This window comes from Hyla sarda, chromosome 8, assembly GCF_029499605.1.
Source record: "Hyla sarda isolate aHylSar1 chromosome 8, aHylSar1.hap1, whole genome shotgun sequence".
Lineage (NCBI taxonomy): Eukaryota > Metazoa > Chordata > Amphibia > Anura > Hylidae > Hyla > Hyla sarda.
Genome location: NC_079196.1, coordinates 40012973 through 40038031, shown reverse-complemented (window position 1 = coordinate 40038031; position 25059 = coordinate 40012973). Strand labels below are relative to the sequence as shown.

Here is a 25059-nt window from a genome sequence, read left to right as displayed (position 1 = left end):
CCAATAATATCCCTCTCTGTCTATTAATGTAATGTACTTGCCAGTCTAGTTTTTGTTTGCTTAGCTGACTTGTATTAAACTATTACTGCATTTTATAGAATGACCCTGTAATTGAGCACTGTACAGTGTCATCTGATACCTCATGTGTCCCTATCAGCAGTATCTCTGCCTACCTAGTCACGGGCATACAATGCATTCAAAAGTCGGCAGACCCCTTAACTTTTTTCACATTTGTTATGTTGAGGACTTGTGCCATCATTTTACACTGAGTGCTCAATGTATTAAAATGGAAAAACTAAAATTTCATATGGACATAAGTATTCAGACCCTTTGCTAAGACACTTGAAATTTAGATTTAGCTCTGGCTCCTCCCATTTCTCTCGATCAAGGTGTTTCTCCACCTTGATCGGAGTCACTTGTGGTAAATTCACCTTATTGGACAGGATCAGGAAAGACACAGCCATGACTATATAAGGTCTCACAGCTGACAATGTATGACAGAGCAACAACCAAGCCATAAGGTGGAAAGAACTGTCTGTAGAGCTCAGAGACAGGATTGTGTGGAGGCCCAGATCTAGAGTTGGGCCGTCACGCCCCCTCCCATAGACTTGCATTGAAGGGACGGGGCGTGACGTCACACGGGGGCGGAGTCGTAACGTCACAGACTTCCGTTCCAGTGGTCGGGGCCCAGACCCTCCAGCGCTTCCAGAGCAGAAACAGGTGGGTGCCGCGATCAGACATCTTATCCCCTATCCTTTGTATAGGGGATAAGATGTCTAAGGGTGGAGTACCCCTTTAAATGGTAACTCTCATTAAAACTAATTTTTGCTATTGCACTCCTTGGTAAATAAAAAATATTTCTAATATACTTTGCTTAAAAAAAATGAAGTTTTCTATGTTTTATTTTTGCTTAAAAAAGCTCAAGAGCACATTTCCCCCATCTTATACACAGACTTAGGACCGAAGCCCAAACACAGGAAGTGCAGCCTGGAGTGCTGAGGGGGGGGGGGGGGGGGGGGGGCAACCAACAGCATATGGCAGTTAAGTGTTAGAGGAGCTATGGTTGGATGAGGCTGGACACCCCTCCCCCCTCAGCACTCCAGGCTGCACTTCCTGTGTTTGGACCTCTGTCCTAAGTTTGTGTATAAGATGGGGGAAAATGTGCTCTTGAGCTTTTTTAAGTACAAATAAAACATAGAAAACTTCATTTTTTTTAAATAAAGTATATTAGAAATATTTTTAATTTACCATAAGGAGTGCAAAAGCAAAAATTAGTTTTAATGAGATTTACCCTATAACTATGTCCATGGTTCGCTCTATCAATGCCCTATGGTTACCCATCTTCCTTTGCTATGATGTAGGATTTTACTTTCAAACAACTGTTATCACCAGATTTCTCTATTTAAATATTGTTATTAATCTTTTCTAATGCTTTGTTTCAGATATGGAGTCTGCAGAGAGGATAACAACATCAAACCCATCGTCAGTGACTTCTTCATCGCCTTCCACCCCTTCTGTAGCATCAGTGGTAACTAAAGGAGGCCTTCCCACAGGAATCACCCCTCTGAGCTCCTCAATTACGGCTTGTGGTAAGTGTTCTTATACGTTTCTGAAGATACACAGAGGCTGACCGGGGAGGCCATGCTTTTTGTATACATGATGCCGACTACTGATGTCATGGGTTATCACAGGCGTGTAACTTCCTGTGAAGCATTAAGACAATAATAATATAATGACATCTAAAACCAGGTTATGAGCAATTCTCTAAGATAGAGTTATATATAGAAATCACTCAAATTACTTCCTTTACACATAAAAAAAAACAATTCAAGAAAACTACCTTTGTCTAGGCAAAGAATTGGAACCTTGATATAACAAAACAAAGCTTAAAGGGGTACTCCTACCCTAGACATCTTATCCACTATCCAAAGGATAGGGGATAAGATGTCTGATCTTTGGGGGGTCCCGCCGCTGGGGACCCCTGCAGTATTGCATGCGGCACCCACCTTTTTTTGTGCGGAAGCGCTGGAGGGTCTGAGTCGCGACTACGTGACGTCAGGACTCCGCCCCCGTGTGACATCACGCCCGTCCCCTCAATGCAAGTCTATGGGAGGGGGCGTCACGCCCCCTCCCATAGACTTGCATTGAGGGGACGGGCGTGACGTCACACGGGAGCGGAGTCCTGACATCGCGGACTTCCGTTCCCGTAGTCCCGACTCAGACCCTCCAGCGCTTCCGCACAAAAAACAGGTGGGTGCCGCATGCAATACTGCGGAGGTCCCCAGCAGCGGGACCCCCGAGATCAGACATCTTATCCCCTATCCTTTGAATAGGGGATAAGATGTCTAGGGTGAGAGTACCCCTTTAAACTGTTATAAAAGCTATACCAGGAACTTTATCAGTGCAGAATTATGGGGGAGATTTATCAAAACCTGTCCAGAGGAAAGGTTGCCCAGTTGTCCATAGTAACCAATCAGATCGCTTCTTTTAATTTGCAGAGGCCTTGTTAGAAATGAAAGAAGCAATCTGATTGGTTGCTATGGGCAACTGGGCAAATTTTCCTCTGGACAGGTTTTGATAAATCTCCCCCTATGGCCCTTAAATAGTATCTGTCATACTCCACAAAATTATTTTTTATGTTACTCCGTACCTAATTCTGATCATGTACATATAAATTTTATTTGTCTAGAACCTATATTTCTATCACAAATACCTTCTTTCTGTTGCTCACTTGGTTTTTCATCTGGTGCTCTGGAGGGGGTGTGTCCATCTCTTTCCCTCAATCTGCATGACTCAGCTTCCACCCTGAGTCTGCTGTGCTGTTCTGGATCTCTTCATCAATCACTTTAGGCTGCTCTGTTACCACCTCCTCTCTGTTTACATGCTGCAGTCTGATAGACAGCACAGGAGTTAGCACAGAGAAGTGCTAGTCCCGCCCTCACTTACTGGACCTTGTCACTGCCTGTGCTTAAACTGGGACAAAGATGATGCTGCAGCCGGACAAGATTATGTTCTGAATGATATGGGGACCCCTAGTGGTGTTTTTATAGGCCATGATTTCTATAAAAAGGAAATATAACATTTTTATTTGACGTATAATATAAAGGTTAATGTTTTTCCAAGATGAACAACATATACAAAGTTTCTGGATCCATTTCACTGTATCCATTTAAAGAGGTTATCCACCATAAGGTGATTTTAGTACGTACCTGGCAGACAGTAATGGACAAGCTTAGGAAGGATTTGCACTTGTCTTGGTGCTAAATGGCTATGTTGTGAGATTACCATAACATTGTGGCTAGCTTTTTGTGAACTGGTATTTCCTATGTGAGTTTTTCTACTTTTGCCTACAAATCCCATAATTCCATTTTCCTCCCTCCCACACATCAGTCACCCGACCCATTGCAACATAAATGAGCTGCATCCATTCAAAAGACCTGTGGTTTTCAATCAGGGTGCCTACAGCTGTTGCATTAGTTGCAGATTGATCTCTCTCCCACCAAGCGATCGCTCCACCCATTGAAGCAGACAGGCTCCCTGTCATCAGCTGACTAGTGATGTCAGGTCTCGGCCGCATTGCAACATGGGAAAAAACAGAGACAGCAGTCATTTTGTATGCTGTTAAAAAAAATATTGGGGTTATAATCACAGAAGAATTGAGAGAAAACCACCACACACAGGTACAGACACTATTTTATGAACTACACTAACTTTACAGCCCCTGTAGCATAGTCAAATAAAAAAAATTCCTGGAATACCCCTTTAACACACCACGTCAACTAAAAATAAGTAAGTTAAAATTTTAGAAGAAGGTAGGTTGTCCAGCACTCGGGATACGCAGGTAAAAATCAATGCTTGCTTTATTGATAATCTTCGGACAGGGATCAAAACAGCGATAACGTCTGACGCGTTTCGCACCTAGGTGCTTAATCGTAGACTAAGTGCACATAGCCGAGGGCGGGACCGGCGTGTCTGCGCACAGGTGATGCAGTGAGACCTGAAGGAAGTGAGCGGTGTATACCTACACACTCTTGTTAAAATTGTAGGGTCTAATTGAAGGGAGAATATTCCAGTTAAAGTATACATGTCATTATAAAAGCTATTGACATGTCCTAGATACATGTCAAAAATGTTATCAGTCAGGGTCTGAGTGTTCAGACCCCGACTGATCAGCTACCGCATACTTCTCTCCTCATTCTTTGTCTATGTGAACAGGATTGTCCCATAGACTTATATTATGAATCTGTCCTGGTCACATGCCCTTCTCTTAGTTCATTCTACTGATTAGTCGGGTCTGAACTCTCGTGATGTCACGCCATGTCACCTCAATGCAAGTCTATGGGAGGGGGCAAGGCAGCTGCCCGAACCCCTGCAGCCTGCATCCAGCTTTCGGAACAAAATGTTCCAAATGCTGGGGCAGTGGAGTACCCCTTTAAAGAGTAGCTCCCACCATCTCATATTTATTTTACTCTGTCCCTACCTATAGGTAATCTATCCCTAACCCCCTCCCTGTCTTTACATTTTTTTGGGGGGACTTACATAGCGCTCATCTTCTGGTCTTCTTGCTTGCTGCTCTTTCCTCTCCCGGAAGCCGGCTTTCCCAGCAGGCGTCACGTCACTGACGCCTGCTAGGCAAAGACTTCCGCCCTCACTTCTTCTAGGCTGCGCTCGCGTCGGGAGCGCGCATAGATGATCAGCCAATCGCATGGCAGGCTGCTCCGGGGTCTCCTCCTCCCTGTTTATCTGTACATGTGATACCCGGGGAGGAGGAGTATAGGAGTAGCCTGCATAGCGACAGACACCTGCCGAGACCCGGGACTGAGAGTGTGTTTATAATGGTTATTTTTTATTCAAAACTATTCAAAACCCTCCCCTCCTTTCATAAAATCCTTTTACTTTTAATAACTTATAGCAAAATAAATAAGACCTCAGATCAGACTTACCCCGGCTTGTAAACTAGTAGTGGAGCATCAGCGCGGCACTGATAACTAGTGTGCGCGCGCCGTCTCCACTGCAATGTACATGTCGGGGATGAATGGGCTGCGCGCGACTATAACCAGCCAATGCGCGCAGCCCCGGCGTTTAATGCGCTCGCTCCTGTCTGTCTGATTGACAGGCAGGGAGCGAGCGCAGCCGAAAAGAAAAAGGACTGATTGTGCCCAGCCAAAAACAGTCCTTTTTCTGGCGTGACGTCACGCCAGGCTGCAGCCGGCCACTAGGAGGGTGATCGCTAGTGGCCGGTTTTTAAACGTAAATTTCACCATGAAAAAAATAATAAAAATAATGGAATTATATTAGAGATATGTTGTAGTACATAAGTACTACAACATATCAAAAAATAAAGTTGATGACAGAGCCTATTTAACGCATGCGCTCGAAACGCGTCCATTGAGAGAGTGTTACCGGCTAGGTGGTGTGATATGTGTTCATCCTGCAACTTTTAATCGTTTGGAATAAAATAGTGAAGTTTTAAAGGTATTGCTGGATCATCTACTCTTCTTTACTACCCCTTTAACTATCTGACCCTTATGTTCTCAGAGAGACAAGTCGCCACAGAGGAGTCTGGCGTCGGCTTACCCTTCCCGGCTCCAAGCCGAACGTTCATATGCATGTGGGAAAGGACATGCTATAGAAAGTTTATGGGCATCTTTAAGAAAAAATATATGCAATAATATAGTCTCACAATCATCCTTTTTTTTTTACATAGAACTAAAAAAAATAAACATAAAAAGAAAGTTAAAAAAAATATGCACATAAAAACCTACCCCAAAGGCTGTCTTTCCACCTGTCATTGCTGGAACACTAATCTGGACCCAATTACCATAAAATGGACATGTACTATATCAAAATGATCAGTAGATAATGACAAAGACTAATAGAAAGTCTATTACATAGTTAAAGGGGTTATCCAGGAAAAAACTTTTTTATATATATCAACTGGCTCCAGAAAGTTAAACAGATTTGTAAATTACTTCTATTAAAATTTTTTAATCCTTTCAGTACTTATGAGCTGATGAAGTTGAGTTGTTCTTTTCTGTCTAAGTGCTCTCTAATGACACCTGTCTCGGGAAACGCCCAGTTTTGAAGCAAATTTCCATCTTCTAAACTTCCCGAGACAGGTATCATCAGAGAGCACTTAGACAGAAAAGAACAACCTTAACTTCAGAAGCTCATAAGTACTGAAAGGATTAAGATTTTTTCATAGAAGTATTTTACAAATCTGTTTAACTTTCTGGAGCCAGTTGACATATAGAAAAAAGTTTTTTCCTGGAATACCCCTTTAAACTAGCGCAGTGGTCTCCAAACTAAGGACCTTCTGCTGTTGCAAAACTACAACTCCCAACATGCCAATGGCTGTCCTGGCATGCTGGGAGTTGTAGTTTTGCAACAGCTGGAGGTCCACAGTGTGAAGACCACTGAACTAGTGCATACAAAACATGGATAAACTGTGTCTGTCTAGTCCTGAAGGCCCAAATCGCTCTGAACCTGTCTATGAGGTCACCATAACATATCTAGGGCTCCATTATATCGGATAGTGCCGACTATCGAAATATTAAAGGGGTTATCCAGGAAAAAACGTTTTTTTATATATATATATATATATATATATATATCAACTGGCTCCAGAAAGTTAAACAGATTTGTAAATTACTTCTATTAAAAAATCTTAATCCTTTCAGTACTTATGAGCTGCTGAAGTTGAGTTGTTCTTTTCTGTCTAAGTGCTCTCTGATGACACGTGTCTCTGGAACTGTCCAGAGTAGAAGCAAATCCCCATAGCAAACCTCTTCTACTCTGTGCAGTTCCCGTGACAGACAGAGATGTCAGCAGAGAGCACTGTTGCCAGACAGAAAAGAACAACTCAACTTCAGCAGCTGATAATTATTGGAAGGATTAAGATTTTTTAATAGAAGTAATTTACAAATCTGTTTAACTTTCTGGAGCCAGTTGATATATAAAAAAAGTTTTTTTTCCTGGAATACCCCTTTAAGTCCACCCCTGTAAGAAATCCTAAAATAACCATAATTGCATTGGTGTAGATAATAGTCGCTCGTTCTTCTTCTCCTCTGTGTTTTTACATCTGTATAGTTTTATACATCTCATCTATTACACAATGCTATCCATTCTTCATTTATTTACCTCTATTTACGTACATTTCGCCGCGCGCGCTGCCTGTTCGCCGTGACATTTCTGAAGGGAATAAGTCTCATCAACATTACAGGAAAAACAGTATTTAAAATGTCAGCTCTCTGCTAGAACATTAATCATGAGCTTAATATACCTATTGAGAACGAAACTCTGCCCACAGGAATGGGTTTCAGCAGGGATTATGGAGTATTTCAATAGTTACTTTTAAATAAAGGCTTTTTTTTTTTTTTTGTAAATGGAACGCCTGGAACGGATAAGTGAAATGCATTAAACATTACCTTGTTAGAGAACATTTCTTAAAGTCTTTAAAGGGGAAAGCGCAGTTTTCTTTTCCTCTTGTATTTTTCGTAGGAAGGAGTTGCCTTAAAGGGGTACTCTGCCCCTAAACATCTTATCCCTTATCCAAAGGATAGGGGATAAGATGTCTGGTCGCGGGGGGTCCCACCACTCAGAATCCCCCCCCCCCCTCCAGGGTATTCCGTGCAGATCCCGGGGTTCTCAAAGTTATTTCTAGAACGCTGGGTTTAAGCGCCCGTGGTCATGATGTCACCCCCCCCCCCCCCTCGTGACATCACGCCACGTCCTCCATTCATGTCCCAACGTAACTTATAGAACGTCAGGTGCTGCACGGGGATCACTTGGCGTCCCAGCGGCAAGACCCCCGCGATCAGACATCTTATCCCCTATCCTTGGGATAGGGGATAAGATGTACCCCTTTAAATTACGCTAAGGTTCACACAACAGAATGTCCGCATTCAGGAATCTGCAAAATTATAAGGCCTGTCTTTAATTTTGCAGAATTCTGCAGCGGAATCCCTTTAAAGTCAATGTGGCTTTGAATTTCGGCGGAATTCTGTGTTTTGAGCATACAGAAATTCCGCTGGAATTCAGTCCAGATTCCTCTCAATTTCTCAGATTCTGCAAAAATCTGTGTGAATTTTGAGTGGAATTGCAGAAATTCCGCAGTATGAACATAGCCTTTGACTGAAGTACTAAACAGGGTGATAACGGGAAACAAAAGAGAACACTCAACAGAATATACAGGATACACAAATGCCGGGGGGGGGGGATTTTGTCCTATTCTGACCCCTATTTATTTCTCCTTATACGGGCCTGTATGGGGGCTAATTTTTTTGCGCCCCGTTCTGCAGTTTTTAACAGTATAATTTTTGTTTTTATGTGACTTTATGATCGCTTTTTTTAATTAAATTCGGGAGTTGCAGTTAGTTGCTAACTATAACTCCCAGCATGCCCTGATACAGCCTGTGGCTCAGCAGCTGCCCCAAACGAAAACTACAACTCCCAGCATGTTGGACTATATACTAGCATATGGTATAGGTCAGTGTTTCCTAACTAGGGTGCCTCCAGCTGTTGCAAAACTACAAATCCCTGCATGCCCGGACAGCCAACGTGCGTAAATGTCCAAACTATCAAAATGACCCCGTACAGTGAATGGCGTAAACGTAAAAAAAAAAAAAGGCCAAAAATGCTGCTTTTTTGTCACATTTTATTCCAAAATAAATTAATAAAAAATGTTCTGAAAGTTTTATATATGCAAATGTGGTATCGAGAAAAAGTATAGATGACGGCGCAAAACATGAGCCCTCATACTGCCCAATATACAGAAAAATGAAAACGTTATAGGTGGTCAAAATAGGGCGATTAAAGATTACTGATTTTGTACAATAAGTTTTAGATAATTTTTATGCGGTACAAAAATATAAAAGTATCTAGAAATGGGTATCATTCTATTCATATTGACCCACAGAATAAAGAACACATGTCATTTTTACCGTAAAGTGTACAGTCGGCTGTCCAAAATGTGCAACATTTTTTTTTTGGGGTTCGCCGTACATTTTATGGTAAAATGAGAGGATTCATTACAAAGTACAATTGGTCACACAAAAAAACAAGCCCTTCTATGGGTCTGTAGATGGAAATATACAGTAAAAGAGTTATGGATTTTAGAAGGAGAGGAGGAAAAAACGAAAACGCTAAAGTAACATTGGCCTGGTCCTTAAGGTCAAAATGGGCTTAGTCCTTAAGGGGTTAAAATGAAAGAAGCGATCTGATTGGTTGCAACTGCAACTCTCCTCCTCTACACAGGTTTTGATCAATTTCCCCCAATGCACCTAGTAAATACACCCCCAAAATGTGAACAGCCTAAGTGTAGACTCCTAAATATACAAAAATACAAAAGAGAAAGGAGCTACAACAAAGACAGTATACCAAAATAGTCAAAGTTTATTACATAATAAAAACATAAAAAAGCAGGAATGGGCAGAAAGTGGACAACTCATTAAGGTGCAAGATAAATACATAGGAACCAACAAGAAATAAATAGTTAGAAAAATTGTATGAAAAAAGCAGCCACTAAATCATGTCCCTAAAATAGGGAACGAGTATAAGTGCAATGTGCAGCAGCTGAAGAAGTAAGATTGGACAACACGAGGACAAAAAAACTACAATCTCCAGCCAGAGTATAGAGTAGAAATGTGGGTCCCAGGATGAGCTATCCCATGGAGTTATGGAGTTGTCCCGGTGATGCCACCCATTTTCTGCCCATTAATTTTTTATTTTATTTTATTTTTTTACATGTTTTTATTATGTATTATTTTTTATAAATAAAATTTGTATATTTTGGTATCCCTTTTATTAAAGGCTGTCCAGGCATGCTGGGAGCTGTAGTTTTGCAACAGCAGGAGGCACCCTGTTTGGAAAACACTCATTTAAAACTATATGACCAACAGGACTTTACGGCGGCCCCCCCAATGTGAAATTCTACCTCTGCGATCTCGGATTTCTGTTTTATTCGGTTTTCTGTTCTGTAATTTTTGGTTTCCGTTCTGTCATTTTGCTTCTCGTATTACTATAAAAACCCGTTTTATGTAATCTCAGAGGACATTTTCGGTGACAGAAGTAGTATATTAAACATCCCGGCATTTTATTGATGTGTCATTAAACTACTCCAGCGTACGTAGAGCTCATTTAGGAAAAACAAACACACTTTCCGCACCCTCTTAACCGTTTTAATGTGCAAGTACGTTTGCACAACACTGAGCACTGTGGTTTTATATAGTATTGCGAAAGGAACATGTAAGCAATTCTGTCGGCTGTTTTTAAGTTTTATTTATCTTTTATTTATTTTTTGCTTACTATTCATGGAAACTGGTTAGCAGCCTAGGCAAGAAAGAAAAAAAGCTTCAGAGTGTTTTTTTTACTTACATGTGCAAAGTGCTTACTGATGTCAGCAGAAGTCCTTAATGGAAATGGCCATTAATATACATTCTCCAGTACAGGAAGAACAGCATAAATTCACTTAGTGTCACCGAGGAAGCAAGCTTTCAGATGTATGCTTTAGCCTATAGATATATTTATTCCTGCACACAGTGATTCTGGGAAGTAAAGATTTTTTTTATTATTATATTTATATATATTTTTTTATATTATTATTATTATTATTTTGATTGTGACTAAAAACATTATAAACCAGTCTGCAATGCTCTTTACAAGCCCCCAAAACTGTCATATAAATATAGGGGTAACTATTCTAGCTATGGTAAAAGAGGGTAGAGTTATCTAAAAGCTCTACCCCATTCCCCAAAATATTATTACTAATATCCCTTGGAACACTTATAGACATTTATTTTAATTTTATTTTTTTTGTAGTTTTTGTTCTCATACATATTAGGGGCCATCTACTATCTGCAGTGTTTTAGCGCTACATTGCGCAGTTATTTTGCGCAGTTTTCAGAGCACACAACGCAAATGGCATGTGCAGCTGACAAAGGTGGCATTACAAATGCGGCAAACACTGATTCTTGGCCTACATTGGCCATTTGTGCTATGTTTACAGGTGCAGGTGCCTTAGTAAATCAACAGAAAGATGGATGTTAAAAAGTAAACTAACTCGGACTATGTTCACTAACTACTCCTAACACCCCTCCAGCCCTTCAAAAAAAAAAATTATTCAAAGCTTTAAAAAGCTGTGTATCTTACCTTTCTTCTTGCTTACATAGTGCAATCTCCCAGTAGGCGTTTCCCAGCAGGCATGGCATCACTGAAGCCTGCTGGGGGACCACTTCCACCCTCACATCGTTGCAGTGCTGTGATGAATAGAAGACCTCAAGCTCTGTGGAGCAGCTTTCAGTCTGTGTATCTTTCAGTGGGATCTGGGCAGCTTTCACTGAGGTTCTGTGCAGCTTTCAGTGAGGTTCTGTGGAGCTTTCAGTGAGGCTCTATGCAGGTTTCCATTACAAGCAGGAGACCAAAATCTGAGATTTTGACTAGATGGAATGTGTTCTGGCCAAGAAGGGAGACCCCTGGTGGCCAGAAGTATATAGCAGAAAAGCTAACATAAAACATAACTTGTTTGTAACTTGTTTGTAACTGGCTTCCATGAAAAAAGCAATTTATTTGGCATAAGGAATCATGTTTAATGACCGTGCCCATTTAAGTGTAATTTTATTATTGTTATTAATAATAATAATATTCTTATTGTTGTTATTATTATTATGTTTATTATTATCATTTTTTATTATGATTATTATTAGTAGTAGTATTATTAATATTATTATTATTATGAATAATAATAATAATGTTATCAATTGTATTATTATTACTATTTAGATCATAAGTATGAGAAAAAAAATGAGCAACTGTGCCTGGTACTACAGTTCAACCTTGCTCAGCCCTGTCCACGTGAATGGCCTGAGCTGCAGTACCAGGCACTGCCACATTCATATGGACGTCACTGTACCATATACTGTAGTGAAGGGACCATGATGCTCCAGAATTCTATATTTTGGTGGGTGTGACCCACACCAATTGTACATTGAAAGTCTGTCCTCAGGATAGGCCACCAATGTAATATCTTATAAAACTCCATAAAAGAAACAGTAGGCAAAATCAAACTGTTATGTCATTGCATGGTGCATTATTTTAACACAGTTTTTCCCAACCAGGGTGCCTCCAGCTGTTGCAAAATGACAACGCTGTCCGGGCATGCTGGGAGTTGTAGTTTTGCAACAGCTGGAGGCACCCTGGTTGGGAAACACTGTGTTAATGTATATGTAAGATCCTTCAGAATTCAATAAAAGATGAATACTGGCTTTGTTGCCTTTCAGTGTACTTGTCTGAAAAGTATGCTGTCTCTGGGTGCATTACAGCTCTTAGAGATAACACGGAGGCAGACATTATCAAGGGTCCTTCAGGAGACCATAAAATGTTGAAAACATCATTTAGTCACCAGAGTATTTGTTCAGAACAAAATGAGAGGTATGAAGGCACGCCAGGAGTCAGCCCGAACAGGTGGAACCTGAAAATGATGAGTTTTTAATGACACAGTTATATGACGTTATTTAAAGATTATAGCTGACATCCGGCGGACGAGAAGAAGGGTCCCTCAGAGGGGTTCTGCAGTAATATAGAAATGAAGATAAAATAACTCAGTATTATGTGGTGGTACATTTTAGTAGTCATGATAACCCAATCTAGAGATGGATTAAAGGAGCACTGAGGCGTCTGATTGCGAGGGTTCTGATTGCGGGGATTCCAACCAATGGGACCCCCCCCCCGATATTCTGCACGACACCCCGGCTCTCCCCAGGAAGGGAGCATGTCGACCCCCACAGGAAGAGGCAGCTGACACACCACCTCCATGTATCTCTATGGGAGAGGCGGAGATCTCCGCCTCTCCCATAGAGATAAATGGAGGGGGCGGACCCATCGCAATCTAAAACTTATCCCCTATCCTTTGGATTAGTTTAGTGATTGTGTAGACTCATCTTTGGGGGAACTAATAGTTATTCTGCTTCTAGACAGAATGTATCTAGGAAACAGAGGTGTAACATAAGGCTCCAATGCAAAATCTGGTAGGAGACTCCCTTCCAGCATGTGCCATTTATTATACTAGTGACTTCTTATGTGGCCCTTGGGTACCTGTTTGACAACATGTGTCCATGCACAGCTCAGTCATATGATCAGCAATAATGCTCTCATTTTCGTGCAAGGGACCTTTAGGGTACGTTCACACGTACGCAGATTTGATGCGCAGGATTTTCTGTTGCAGATTTCAATGTAAACTAAATGACTGAGTACAGCTTCTAATCTGCAGTTACAAATCCTGCACATTAAATCTGCACAGGATCCTGTATGTGTAGAGGACCCTTAAAAGGAATCGGGGCTACTTTCTTGCCTGATCCCCCACCACTGCCATTCAGTCATTGCCCCCTTCTCCCCCATGCCTGCATAGCCTTGGTTAAGTGGGCATTCTATGTGTGTAGACATGGACCAGAAAGTACTGATCAATGGGGATTCAATGGCATGGATCAGGCAGTTGAATGTTGTTATATTTAATTTTTCAATTTATTTTTCTATTGCCAAACAACAGGGGTAAAGTAAATCTATCAGTTCTATATTATGCTCAAAGCTGCAGAAAGCTGAAAGATTAAAGAAATCATACCTGTCTCTTAAATGTTGACTCATTGCAAAGTTGTAAAATCATGTTTGACTTCTGTACTGAACTGCAGCATGCATGCCTCCTTACTCCCCCATCCCTCCATGCTCTGCATGATTGATGTGCAAGACCAAGTGCTAGAAGTCAAACCCTGTACATCAACAATACAGGACATAGAGGGGTGGCGGAGGGAGGAGGTTTGCATGCTGCAGCTCAGCACGGCCTGGATGACACTTACAAGGAAAACATGCTTTTATAACATTGCAAACAGCTATTAGCTAAGAGACAGGTATCCTGTTTGCAGATCGGATCCTAATATAGAGCTGATAGATTTAAAGAATAGTTATGCACTTTTGGCACCTGAAGGAGCATTGTAGGGCAGGTGGCAAACCGAATCCCAGAATAATCCCTGTAGTAGTATAGTCTGTAGTACAGAACTATAGGCAACATATAAGTAGCATATTGCTACAATATGTTGCCTCAGTACAGCACTTTATTATGGAGATATTTTTCCATAGATGTTTTTAGGAGAGTATACTTCCATTGTATGGAAAATACCCCAGTTTATTTTTCTGGTAGGCTCTGACTGAAATCAGAGGAATACAGAGATAAAGTAAAGACCCTATAGAACGCTTGGAGATCATATGGAACTTTTATGCACTAATTTACATGAGCCTTTAAAGGGGTTATCCAACATAAAGTGACTTTACTAATTACCTCTCAGCCAGTAATGGACATGATTACCAAGGATCCATGCTTGTGTTGGTGGTAAATGGCCATGTCCTGTGTACCCCATTATGTTGCTGGCTTGTTTGTGTGAACTGGTTATCTCCTGTTTCTGTGCCCTCCCTCCAACTACAATCCCCAGGATCCCTTGTTTCTAGGTGAGAGGTGACTTGTCTCCCTCCCACACATCAACCACCCCACCCATTGCAGCACAGCTAGGTTCCCCTCCATGCGTGCTGTGCTTGAAATTACAATCTCCTACAGCCCTGTGGAGAATGATCTTCCTTCCACCCAGTAGTCGCTCCACCTAGTGAAGCACTGCCATGCTCCCTTTTAACACCTGACTAGTGATACTTTGTCTCGGCCACACTACAACCAGGGAAAGGCCAAAACAACACTAATTTTGTATGCTGCTAAAAACTAACATCCAGGGTAAAGATCACATAAGACTTGTGAGACCAGCCATCAAACACAGGTACAGACACTATACTGTAAACTACGCTAACTTTACAGCCTCTACGTCATGAACGGGGGGGGGGGGGCAGGGAGTAGTCAGCCCTAAGCTGTCCCTAAAAACCACTCTCCCTACCTACTTGCCCATCCGCCCTAAATGTCGGGGAACAAGTCAGAAACATAACAGGAATACAATAACCAACGAACAGATATATAAATACAAAAAAGGCAGGAAATAGCATACTAACATGTCAGGAAATCAAGAGTACTGTTCACACAAACTCAGAACAAGAAACACACTAGAAACCCTACTCCAAACATGGAGGGACATCAATACCAAAGCCAAATAGGCTCCTAGCTAGCAGGCACTCTCCACCGAGTGATCAAGATACTGGCCTTGGAGGAAACATTAATCCTAAATACAAGCAAACACGGGTACAGGCACAAGAATTACTCACTCCTAGATATACGGATAGCACAAGGCTCAGAACAGGATGCTGGATCAAACAAGGTCAAAACAGGACTGACAAAACACACAGTGTGAATACGGACTAAGAAAACACAAAGCAGAACGAACTACACAAGAATATAAAAGCCAGACAAAGTACTCAAACAAGGCAAGCTAAAATATAGATATCAGACAGATAACCATGGTTAAAACTCAGAAAATGTGCTCAGACAGATAAAAGCTAACAAGATATGGTCAGAGTACAGGTCTAATGACCAGCACTGAACAGCACCTGAAGAGGCCTTATATATCCTGCCAGTGCTGAAGTCAGGAAGGTTAACTCTTCACATCCCAGGGAGAATTAACACAGAAACTGTTGAGACACAAACCTAATGTCTGAACAGGTCCCAAAGCAGAAAATACAAAATACAGATAAACGGACATTACACCCTGTAGCACAGTTAAATAAAAAAATAATTCTGGAATACCACTTTAATATAATTTTTTAAAAACCCCTGGAGGTTTCTCTTATATAGATATTCCAGGAATGATTGTGAATCCCATTGCTTTGCACACACAGCTGATTACCCCATACTGACCACCCCCGGTAAGGATGTAATTCAGACATTTTATGCTGCAATAAGGGAGCACGTTAACAGTTCATTATAGAAGTCATTTTGCACACAGTCCCTGCTTTGTGTAAGACACTGACATCCTGGACCAGTAATGAGTGATTGCTTTGTGATCTAAAGCTGATTTCCTCGGCTGGATTCGGAGATAAACCCGATATGTCTTTTCTGGTACACGTCTTGGCTCACTGTAGCGTATTCATCTTTACACCAACAAATAATTTATGAGTTTACAAAGAAGATTCTTTCATGCAATGCAGCCAAAGTGACCTCGAATCCTTATTCTCGTAGACCATTTAATGGTCCTAAGTTTTCCACGTAGAAGGTTTTTTTAAGCCGAGGCGGTCGCCTTTAAAGTAACATGGAATTTGTATCCTCTGTGAAAATTGATGTTTTCCTGTCCTTTAGCTTCTTCAAGTGACTGCATATCGGCTAATTAAGTATACGCCGATGACTAATGATGCCATTTATATTCTATACACATAAAGATCAAAGCCAACCGGCAACTTATTTGTGACAAATTGTGATAGAGCGGGGAAAATGTCATAAAATACAGCCCAATGTGTACATTCATTCATTTTGAGAAATGGAATATATATGATATCTATCTGAGCGAGTGTATACAGACCCTTACCATATATATATATATATATATTTATATATATATATATATATATATATTTGTATTTGTAATGGGAATATGTAAATTAATGATAGAGCGCCACCGGAGGAGAAATTAAGCATTACACAGCATTACATCTCCATTGAAATCAGTAGGCAGTCCAAATAATCCATGGACATGCTGGATTCTCCAGCAAGAAGGGCTCTTCCTTAGCCAGTTTCTAGAAATTTTTGGATGAGCGAAAAGGTAGAATTATCCAATTTTCTGCCCACCATAGCCAACATTTGGTGACATGCACCGGCACGCCGTTGCTTGTCACCAAAAGTTGCCCATGGTGGGCAGAAAATTGGATAAATTTACCTTTTTGATCTTTATATATAGCGCAAGTCCCATAGACTCGTGTCTGCGAGGTCTGTCATTGGGGGCGTGTTCTCGCAGCCCCTTTTGCGACTGCACAGTAACATTCGGTTTACAGTACCAGCTGTTGTTCTGCTCTGTCATCGGAGCAGAGGAACTGAAATAACGTTGGTACCGGTGTTGTGCCATTTTGTCAACCTGTCAGTAATGATCGACTGAAAGTTACTGCGCGCACGTGAGGGGGCTGTGAGTGCACATCCCCAATGACAGATCTCACAGGCACGCGTAAGCGATCATCAAGCCATTCTGCTAAGCCCAAAGTGCTGCGGGAACATCCCATCCCAACCTCATATACTGACCTCACATCCCGACCTCACAGTCCTTCCTAATATCCCGTCAATCACTGCAGCCTGAGAGTAACGAGATCTGGAGATGTAGCGCAAGTCCCATAGACTTGCATGGGACTTTAGACGAATTCCTCCACCCTCACAAATGGAGGTAGGTTAGGGTTGACTTATATATATATATATATATATATATATATATATATATATTTATATAGTATCCAAAATTAACAGGATGGCACTCCAGCGATCCGTCATAAAGTGATTTTTATTCACCCAAACTGTGTAGAGTCAGGTGATGTGTCATATAACACGCCAAGTTCCGGACATGCGAAGTCCCATTGTTTACAAACACGGGACTGGCGGCATGTTAGAAGGAGGTTTGAGCAGCAAGGGAGTGAGTACCCACCTACTTGTTAATACAATTATAAGCCATTTATATGTTTTTAATATATATTATGTATGATCTTTATATGGAGATTATAGTGCACAATATGTTTATGGTAATGTGGATGATTTTTGCACATATACAGTCCTTCATTGCACGATGTACTGTATTTTATTCTACTGTTTATACTGATGATGTCACTATGTACCCACCCCTTTGTGGGCGTGCTGTACCCTATATATACCTTCTATTTGCACTTTAATGTATGCTTGAGAAAGACCTCATTGAGTGGGTTGAAACGTTGCTACACAGTTTGGGGGAATAAAAATCACTTTATAACGGATCGCTGGACTGCCGCCCTGTTCATTTTGGATACTGTAACATTTAGGACTGAGCACCCGTCTGGATCCTGGGATACAAAATCCCACACAGTGCCTATCTATTATATATATATATATATATATATATATATATTTGCAATGGCAACATATAAATTAATGGTAGAGCACCACTGCAGGCCAAAATCTTTAGTGTCCAACTATTTGCAGATACTATGGTCCACCAACATCCCGGGTTTTATTTCACTTACTCCATTGGAATAGGGTTGGGGACCTCTACTGTAGGTGAAAAGTTGGGATGGTCGGTCGGCACTTCATTGGTGCATGTGAATGGGAGGATGTCCCTCAACAAGAATGCAAAAGAATGTCCCACCACATACAGTGAGCGCCAGGACCTATTGCATTCTAGACGAGAAGTGGTCAATGCCGATCAGCAGACTCTTATGAGCCCTAGAACAAAAATTTTATGCAACAAGAAAGAAATAAAAATAAAAAAATGAGGGTGAGGTTAGTCTCCCAAAGATTGACAAATATGGCATAATTTACACCAGAAATCAGTGTACATTATGGCACCTAACTACCTCTACTTATAGCAGACATAGAGTTGTTATTCTGACCAGTGCCTTTAAAATTTGGCACACTTTACACCAATGTACTCTGGATTAATACTGCAGAAGGTAACATCGGTTTTAGTAATTTCCACAAATGTTTTCCCTCCTGAGACTTAGGAATTAGGATGGCACCACTGCGTATGGCACCACGGTGTTTCCAAACCTGTATCTCTCCAGCTGTTGGCATGCCTTCGAGTGTTTGGGCATGCCAGGAGTTGTCGTTTTGCAACAGCTGGAGGCACACTGGTTGGGAAACAGTGCTTTCTTTTTCTGAAATGATATCCTTACATGTGTTTTGCCTACTCCCTATACTGTACATACCCAGTCATTGCAGGTTATGATATCATGCATGATATAGTTAGCAATCTCAGGAAATTCTGCCAGCAGTGAATAGGCTTGAGGCCTTCATTGCAGTCACTTTACCTTTTTTATTTCTAATACAAAGGATACTGTGTGAATTGCCGTCCTTACACAAGCACATGCTTTCAGATCATGGCAATGAAATTAGGAAGCTATTTATTCATCCATGTGAGGAAGTGCTCTGGGTGTGTACATCACCCCACCTCTGGAAGAATAAAGACACAGCACGTCTAATAGCTCGGCTTTAAACAAAGTTCTGTATCTGATGTCAGACTGGGAAGTTACACAACAAGGCTTGATTTTATTCTCAACCTCTGTGATTCTTCATGTATCACAGACTGAATCAAAATGTATCGAAGTTCACAACAACATTATTTTTTCGTCGTTGTTCTGCTGTGTCATTGGAGCGGAACAACCAAAAATATCAGTAGTACCGGTGTTGTGCAAGACTGTTGAGACCCAATTAGCTCCTAGCAGGCTATAACTACCCCTCCCCCTTATTACAATAATTAATTAAATAATAACTGACACAACAACAATTCAACTTTTCCGTGGGTGGGAATCGGCCACAGCTTTATTTATAAAATTACTTATATAAATAACAATTTAACTGTAACAAAGACACCGATTGGCTTCTTACCAACCCGAGAGGTGCTGCCACACCGTCCTGTGTGGAGGTCTACCCCGGGTTGACCCCGCTTTCACCGTCTTCTTACCGCCAAGCTGTGACTTACAATAAACAGAGATACAAAAAAGGGAGGGAGGGAGGGCAAAACTCCGGGTCCTGGGCAGATTGAGGGGGGAAGGGAGGCACCACAGCTATAAATACCCAGGGGAGGGCCCCTGAAAGCCCGGGAAACTATTGAACCCCTGATTGGTGCACTCCTTCCCCCCACCCATGGGACATACCACTATAGCCACTGGCAAGTTTTACAGGTGGGGGAGGGGGCTAAAACATTGCCTGTATATTTCTTAACCCCTTACTGCTCACCAGTCAGGGGGCAAGCTAGTTATGCACAGCTTGCCCCTCCACCTGTCAGTAAAGGTCGACTGAACGTTACTGCGCATGTGCGAGGGGGCTGTCAGCGCACACCCCCAATGACAGACCTCACAGGGATAATTACGCAATCGCGGAGCTATTCTGCTAAGCCCAAAGTGCTGCGGGGTCAATCACATTCTGTTATGTTCACTTTACGGGGAGGGTGACATTCTCTTATGTGTGTCTACGGGAAAGGTAGAATGACACCCTCCCCATGCACATGCATAACAGAATTTCACCCTCCTTGTAATGCACACACACTTTGGGCTTAGCAGAATAGCTCTTCGATCGCTTGCTCGTGTCTGTGAGGTCTGTCATTGGGGGCGTGTTCTCGCTGCGCCTTTGCGCCTGCACAGTAACATTCGGTTTACAGTACCAGCTGTTGGTCTGCTCTGTCATCGAAGCAGAGGAACTGAAATAACGTTGGTACCGGTGTTGTGCCATTTTGCCAACCTGTCAGTAAAGATCAACTGAAAGTTACTGCACGCACGTGAGGGGGCTGTGAGTGCACATCCCCAATGACAGATCTCACAGGCACGCGTAAGTGATCATCGAGCCATTCTGCTAAGCCCAAAGTGCTGCGGGAACATCCCATCCCAACCTCATATACTGACCTCACATCCCGACCTCACAGTCTATCCTAATATCCCGTCAATCTCTGCAGCCTGAGAGTAACGGGATCTGGACATGTAGCGCAAGTCCCATAGACTTGCGTGGGACTTTAGACGAATCCCTCCACCCTCACAAATGGAGGTGGGTTAGGGTTGATTCATAATTTTAGTTGACATAAAAGTAATGTGTGTACCCAGTTTCTTCAAAATATCTACAGCCATTTGTAAGTTATACTGGAACAAACATGTATACATACATACACAAGAGGTTTATACAGTAATCCCTCAACTTACAATGGCCTCAACATACAATAGTTTCAACATACAATGGTCTTTTCTGGACCATCGTAAGTTGAAACCAGACTCAACATACAATGCACAGACAGTCCAGATCTGTGAAACTTGTCAATGGCTGAAAGAACCGAACAATCAAAATGGGCATTCACTGATAAAACCCCTGTTTTACTGAAGTGTATGCACTGACTGGTGTCTGGTAGCTCCCCCTACAGTACAGGGAGGTATTACATGTTCTGTACACTTTACCTGTCCCAGGGTTACCTGCTCCTTTGGACACCAGGTGAAGGCGACTCCATTACTTTTTGGGACACTGTGTACTGTATAGGACCCCGAAGAAGCTCCTGTCCTCTACATAGAGCAGTGTTTCCCAAGCAGGGTGGCCCCAGCTTTTGCAAAACTACAACTCCCAGCATGCCCAGACAGCCGTTGGCTGTCCGGGCATGCTGGGAGTTGTAGTTTTGCAACAGCTGGAGGCTCCCTGCATGGAAAACACTGACTTAGACGGTGATTACAGCTCCCAGCAGATCTTTATTACTTTTATATGTAAGGATTTGCTTTCTCTATTTAGTTATCTACTTATTTTTCTTCAATTCTCACTTTTTCCTATTTTTGGATGACATTTTGGTGCCTTAAGAACCAATTACCAGGTTTCCATAGAGTTCTTGTCTCAACATACAATGGTTTCAACATACAATGGTCGTCCCAGAACCAATTAATATTGTAACTTGAGGGACCACTGTATATGTGTATATATATATATATATATATATATATATATATATATATATAAATTATGTAAATTAAATTGCTAAAACATAACAGTTAACAAAAGGGATTGTCTAGTTTTGGAAACCCTATTAGATAATTTTCGGAAACACTATTAGATAATTCTGAATGAGTGTGTCCACTATACAGGACCCTTCTCTATTAACTAGAGCCAATAGCGTCTCTCACCCTGGAGGCCCTTACACATCTGTGCATTACATGTCCACGCCATTGATTTCAATGAGAACACCCAGAGTACAGTTGATCAATGGGAATCCCAGCAACATGATACCCCGTTATCAGGAGATCTTTCTAAAATGGATAAAGCAGACAACCCTGCTAAAGGGATTTTTCTGGTACTAAAATGTGGATGTTCTATCTTTCTGGACCCAACCGAATGGACTAAATGAATAACACTATGGAGGAGATGTTGAGTATGGAGGAGATGCTGTGCCTGGGTGAACAGTGTAGAGGTCACAATACCAGGATTCCACGGGGGGGGAGACAAGACTTTTAAAATGCCAACATTAGAAATGTTATGCGGATATTTTTAAGCTTTCTTTTTGAGCACTATTTTTAGCTGAACTCTTGTAGTAACGCCTAAGTGCATCTTAAGTTGTGAAGTATGTGTTTCTGTCAAGGACTATTCGATCTGAGGTGTTACTAGAATAGACAGTCAGGTTAATTAATAGAAACTCAAGCAGCACTTAGAGGAAAAGAAACAGAATCTTAAAGATTACTTCTGGTGGAAAAAAAGGACTTGGATCATTGAAATAGAAAAAAAATATTTACAGAATGTTTTAATATTGTTAGTAATCTGTATTATGTAGGGTATATAGGTATAATAGAAATTTTGAAAGGTATTTTAAAGATTTTATTTCTACTAATTAAATCCATGTGATTCATTATTTTTTATAATAAATAAAAAAAACGTAGGAACCGACTGTGGGAACCAGTTTGAGGTAGCCCCTGGATAGTGCAAAAAAATGGTAAAAAAACCTCATACACATTCCTACGCCAGCAGGTGTGCTTTCATGCAAAAAATTTTTTTGCACAAGTGATAAATTCAGTGCACCAAGAAGATAAAAACACACTGTACATTCAATTTTACAGGTGTGCAACAATTCATAATTTCCCCTATTGAAACCTGTGCAGGGAGAGGGAGTAGATAAGCGGTGATCATCCCCTACTGTTAGTGGTGGATACTGTGTTATCTGCCTCCAGATTTATAATAGATGTATTTAAAACCAGAAAAAGTATTCCCTTTCCTTGCTCCCTAGCAGCTCACTTCCACTTTGTCTCAGTACTAGAACTTCCTTCTTGCAGGATAGTGGATAAGTGTCTGATCGCAGGGGTCCGCCCCCTTCATGTATTGTCTATGGGAGGTGTGCGCATGCATCTCTGATGCTCTCACAGAGAATGCATAGAGGGCATGTGTCGACCCCATACTATGTACACAGGGTGTCATTCTGTAGATCACAGGGGGTCCAAGCAGTCGGGATAGATAGATAGATAGATATGAGATAGATAGATAGATAGATAGATATGAGATTAAATAATACATTTGTAGTACCCTACTAGGTGTTCTCCTACAATAGTCTTCAGGTGATACAGAAGCTACTTTGCTATGAGTCAATACTCTTTCCACTCCTTAACCAGTGTTTTCCAAACAGTGTGCCTCCAGCTGTTGCAAAACTACAACTCCCAGCATGCCCGGACAGCCGTTGGCTGTCCGGGCATGCTGGGATTTGTACTTTTGCAACAGCTAGAGACACACTGTTTGGAAAATACTGCCTTAGACCAGTCTGTAACTGCCCTTTCCAGCCTGTATAAATACAACGAATTTCAGGCAGAATTCACCTTCTTTAAGTAACACGGTTTGGAATGTTTTCCAGCATTCTATTCAGTAGAACAAATCCAGTCGCTTTATTAAATCTGCAGAATATTCAGCAGGCGCTCTTTCAGGTTCTGCAGCGTAGCATCTTGTCTTATTTGTGCTGCGCCGTCTTATTGTTCCATTTCCTGGGGATGTTTTATCTATTTTGCAAACTATAAATTATAGCAGGAGAGAGAGAGAGAGAAGAGCTTTACTGGAATACAGCGAAGATGAAAGCTAATTGCTATGAAAGTTAAGTAGGTATTTTCTTTGTCACCATAAATGTATAACTAGCATTATCTGTAATGCTCTGCAACGTGGGCAGATGGACAGAAGTATTAAGAGTCCATGGTATAATTAGTGTTGTTGTTCTGGAAGGATTCAGCCTATGCAAAGACCTCTGTCTAGACATGCCATAAAAGCTGCCGTGAAATTAGCAGAAGAAGACACGGAAAGGAAATAGATTTTTCTTCTTAGTCTTTTCTGATTTGGCATATGGCAGAAGGGAGGGGGTCTGTAACAGATTTTGCATCGAAGCTCGAAAAGCTCAGGGAACAGATTCGGGGGTGACAACTAGAGATGAGCAAACTTACAGTAAATTCGATTCGTAACGAACTTCTCGGCTCGGCAGTTGATGACTTATCCTGTGTAAATTAGTTCAGCTTTCAGGTGCTCCGGTGGGCTGGAAAAGGTGGATACATTCCTAGGAAAGAGTCTCCTAGGACTGTATCCACCTTTTCCAGCCCACCGGAGCACCTGAAAGCTGAACTAATTTATGCAGGAAAAGTCATCAACTGCCGAGCCGAGAAGTTCGTGACGAATCGAATTTACTATAAGTTCGCTCATCTCTAGTGACAACCATTACCACAGACCCTTGTTGCACCTGTTAAACAGGTGCATCACCAATTTTGTCTGGTTCGTACCAAACAAATCCAGTGCTATTGCTTTTACCACTTTCTTCAGTCAATCATCTCGAAGCTTTAGGTGTCAGGATATCACACAGCGCAGGAGCATGGAAGATATAAGTTAGGTGATGTTCACATCCGCGCTATTGTATGACAGATCTCACCTTCAATCCTAGGCCGGGTTCACACTGCATTCTTGTATTTACATTTAAATCTTGAAAGGATAGATATGTATACATAAACTTCTATGGTACTGTGTAACACCGTGACCCTCCAGTTGCAAATCTACAACTCCCAGCATTCCCTAACAGCCAACAGCATTAAAGCTCGAAAGCTCAGGGAACAGATTTGGGGGTGACAACCATTACCACAGACCCTTGTTGGACCTGTTTGGCAGGTGCATCACCAATTTTGGGTGGGTTCACACTACGTTTTGTCCCATACGGGAGCGCATACGGCAGGGGGGAGCTAAATGCTCGCGCTCCCGTATGTAACCGTATGCGCTCCCGTATGCCATTCACTTCAATGAGCCGACCGGAGTGAAACGTTCGGTCCGGTCGGCTCATTTTTGCGCCGTATGCGCTTTTACAACCGGACCTAAAACTGTGCTATTGCTTTTACCACTTTCTTCAGTCAATCATCTCAAAGCATCAGGTGTCAGGATATCACACAGCGCAGGAGCAT

General features: G+C 41.6%; 1 protein-coding gene across 25 annotated transcripts in view; it reads left to right on the top strand.

Annotated features, from left to right (window-relative positions):
- Nucleotides 1–25059, top strand: part of BAZ2B (bromodomain adjacent to zinc finger domain 2B) — a 409759-nt gene that overhangs the window by 271203 nt on the left and 113497 nt on the right. For all 25 annotated transcript variants that reach the window (XM_056536083.1, XM_056536077.1, XM_056536074.1 and 22 more), the window contains one exon: nucleotides 1443–1589. In XM_056536083.1, coding sequence (XP_056392058.1) covers nucleotides 1445–1589 — 145 coding nt within the window. In that variant the 5' untranslated portion in view covers nucleotides 1443–1444. The remainder of the gene's footprint in view (nucleotides 1–1442; nucleotides 1590–25059) is intronic.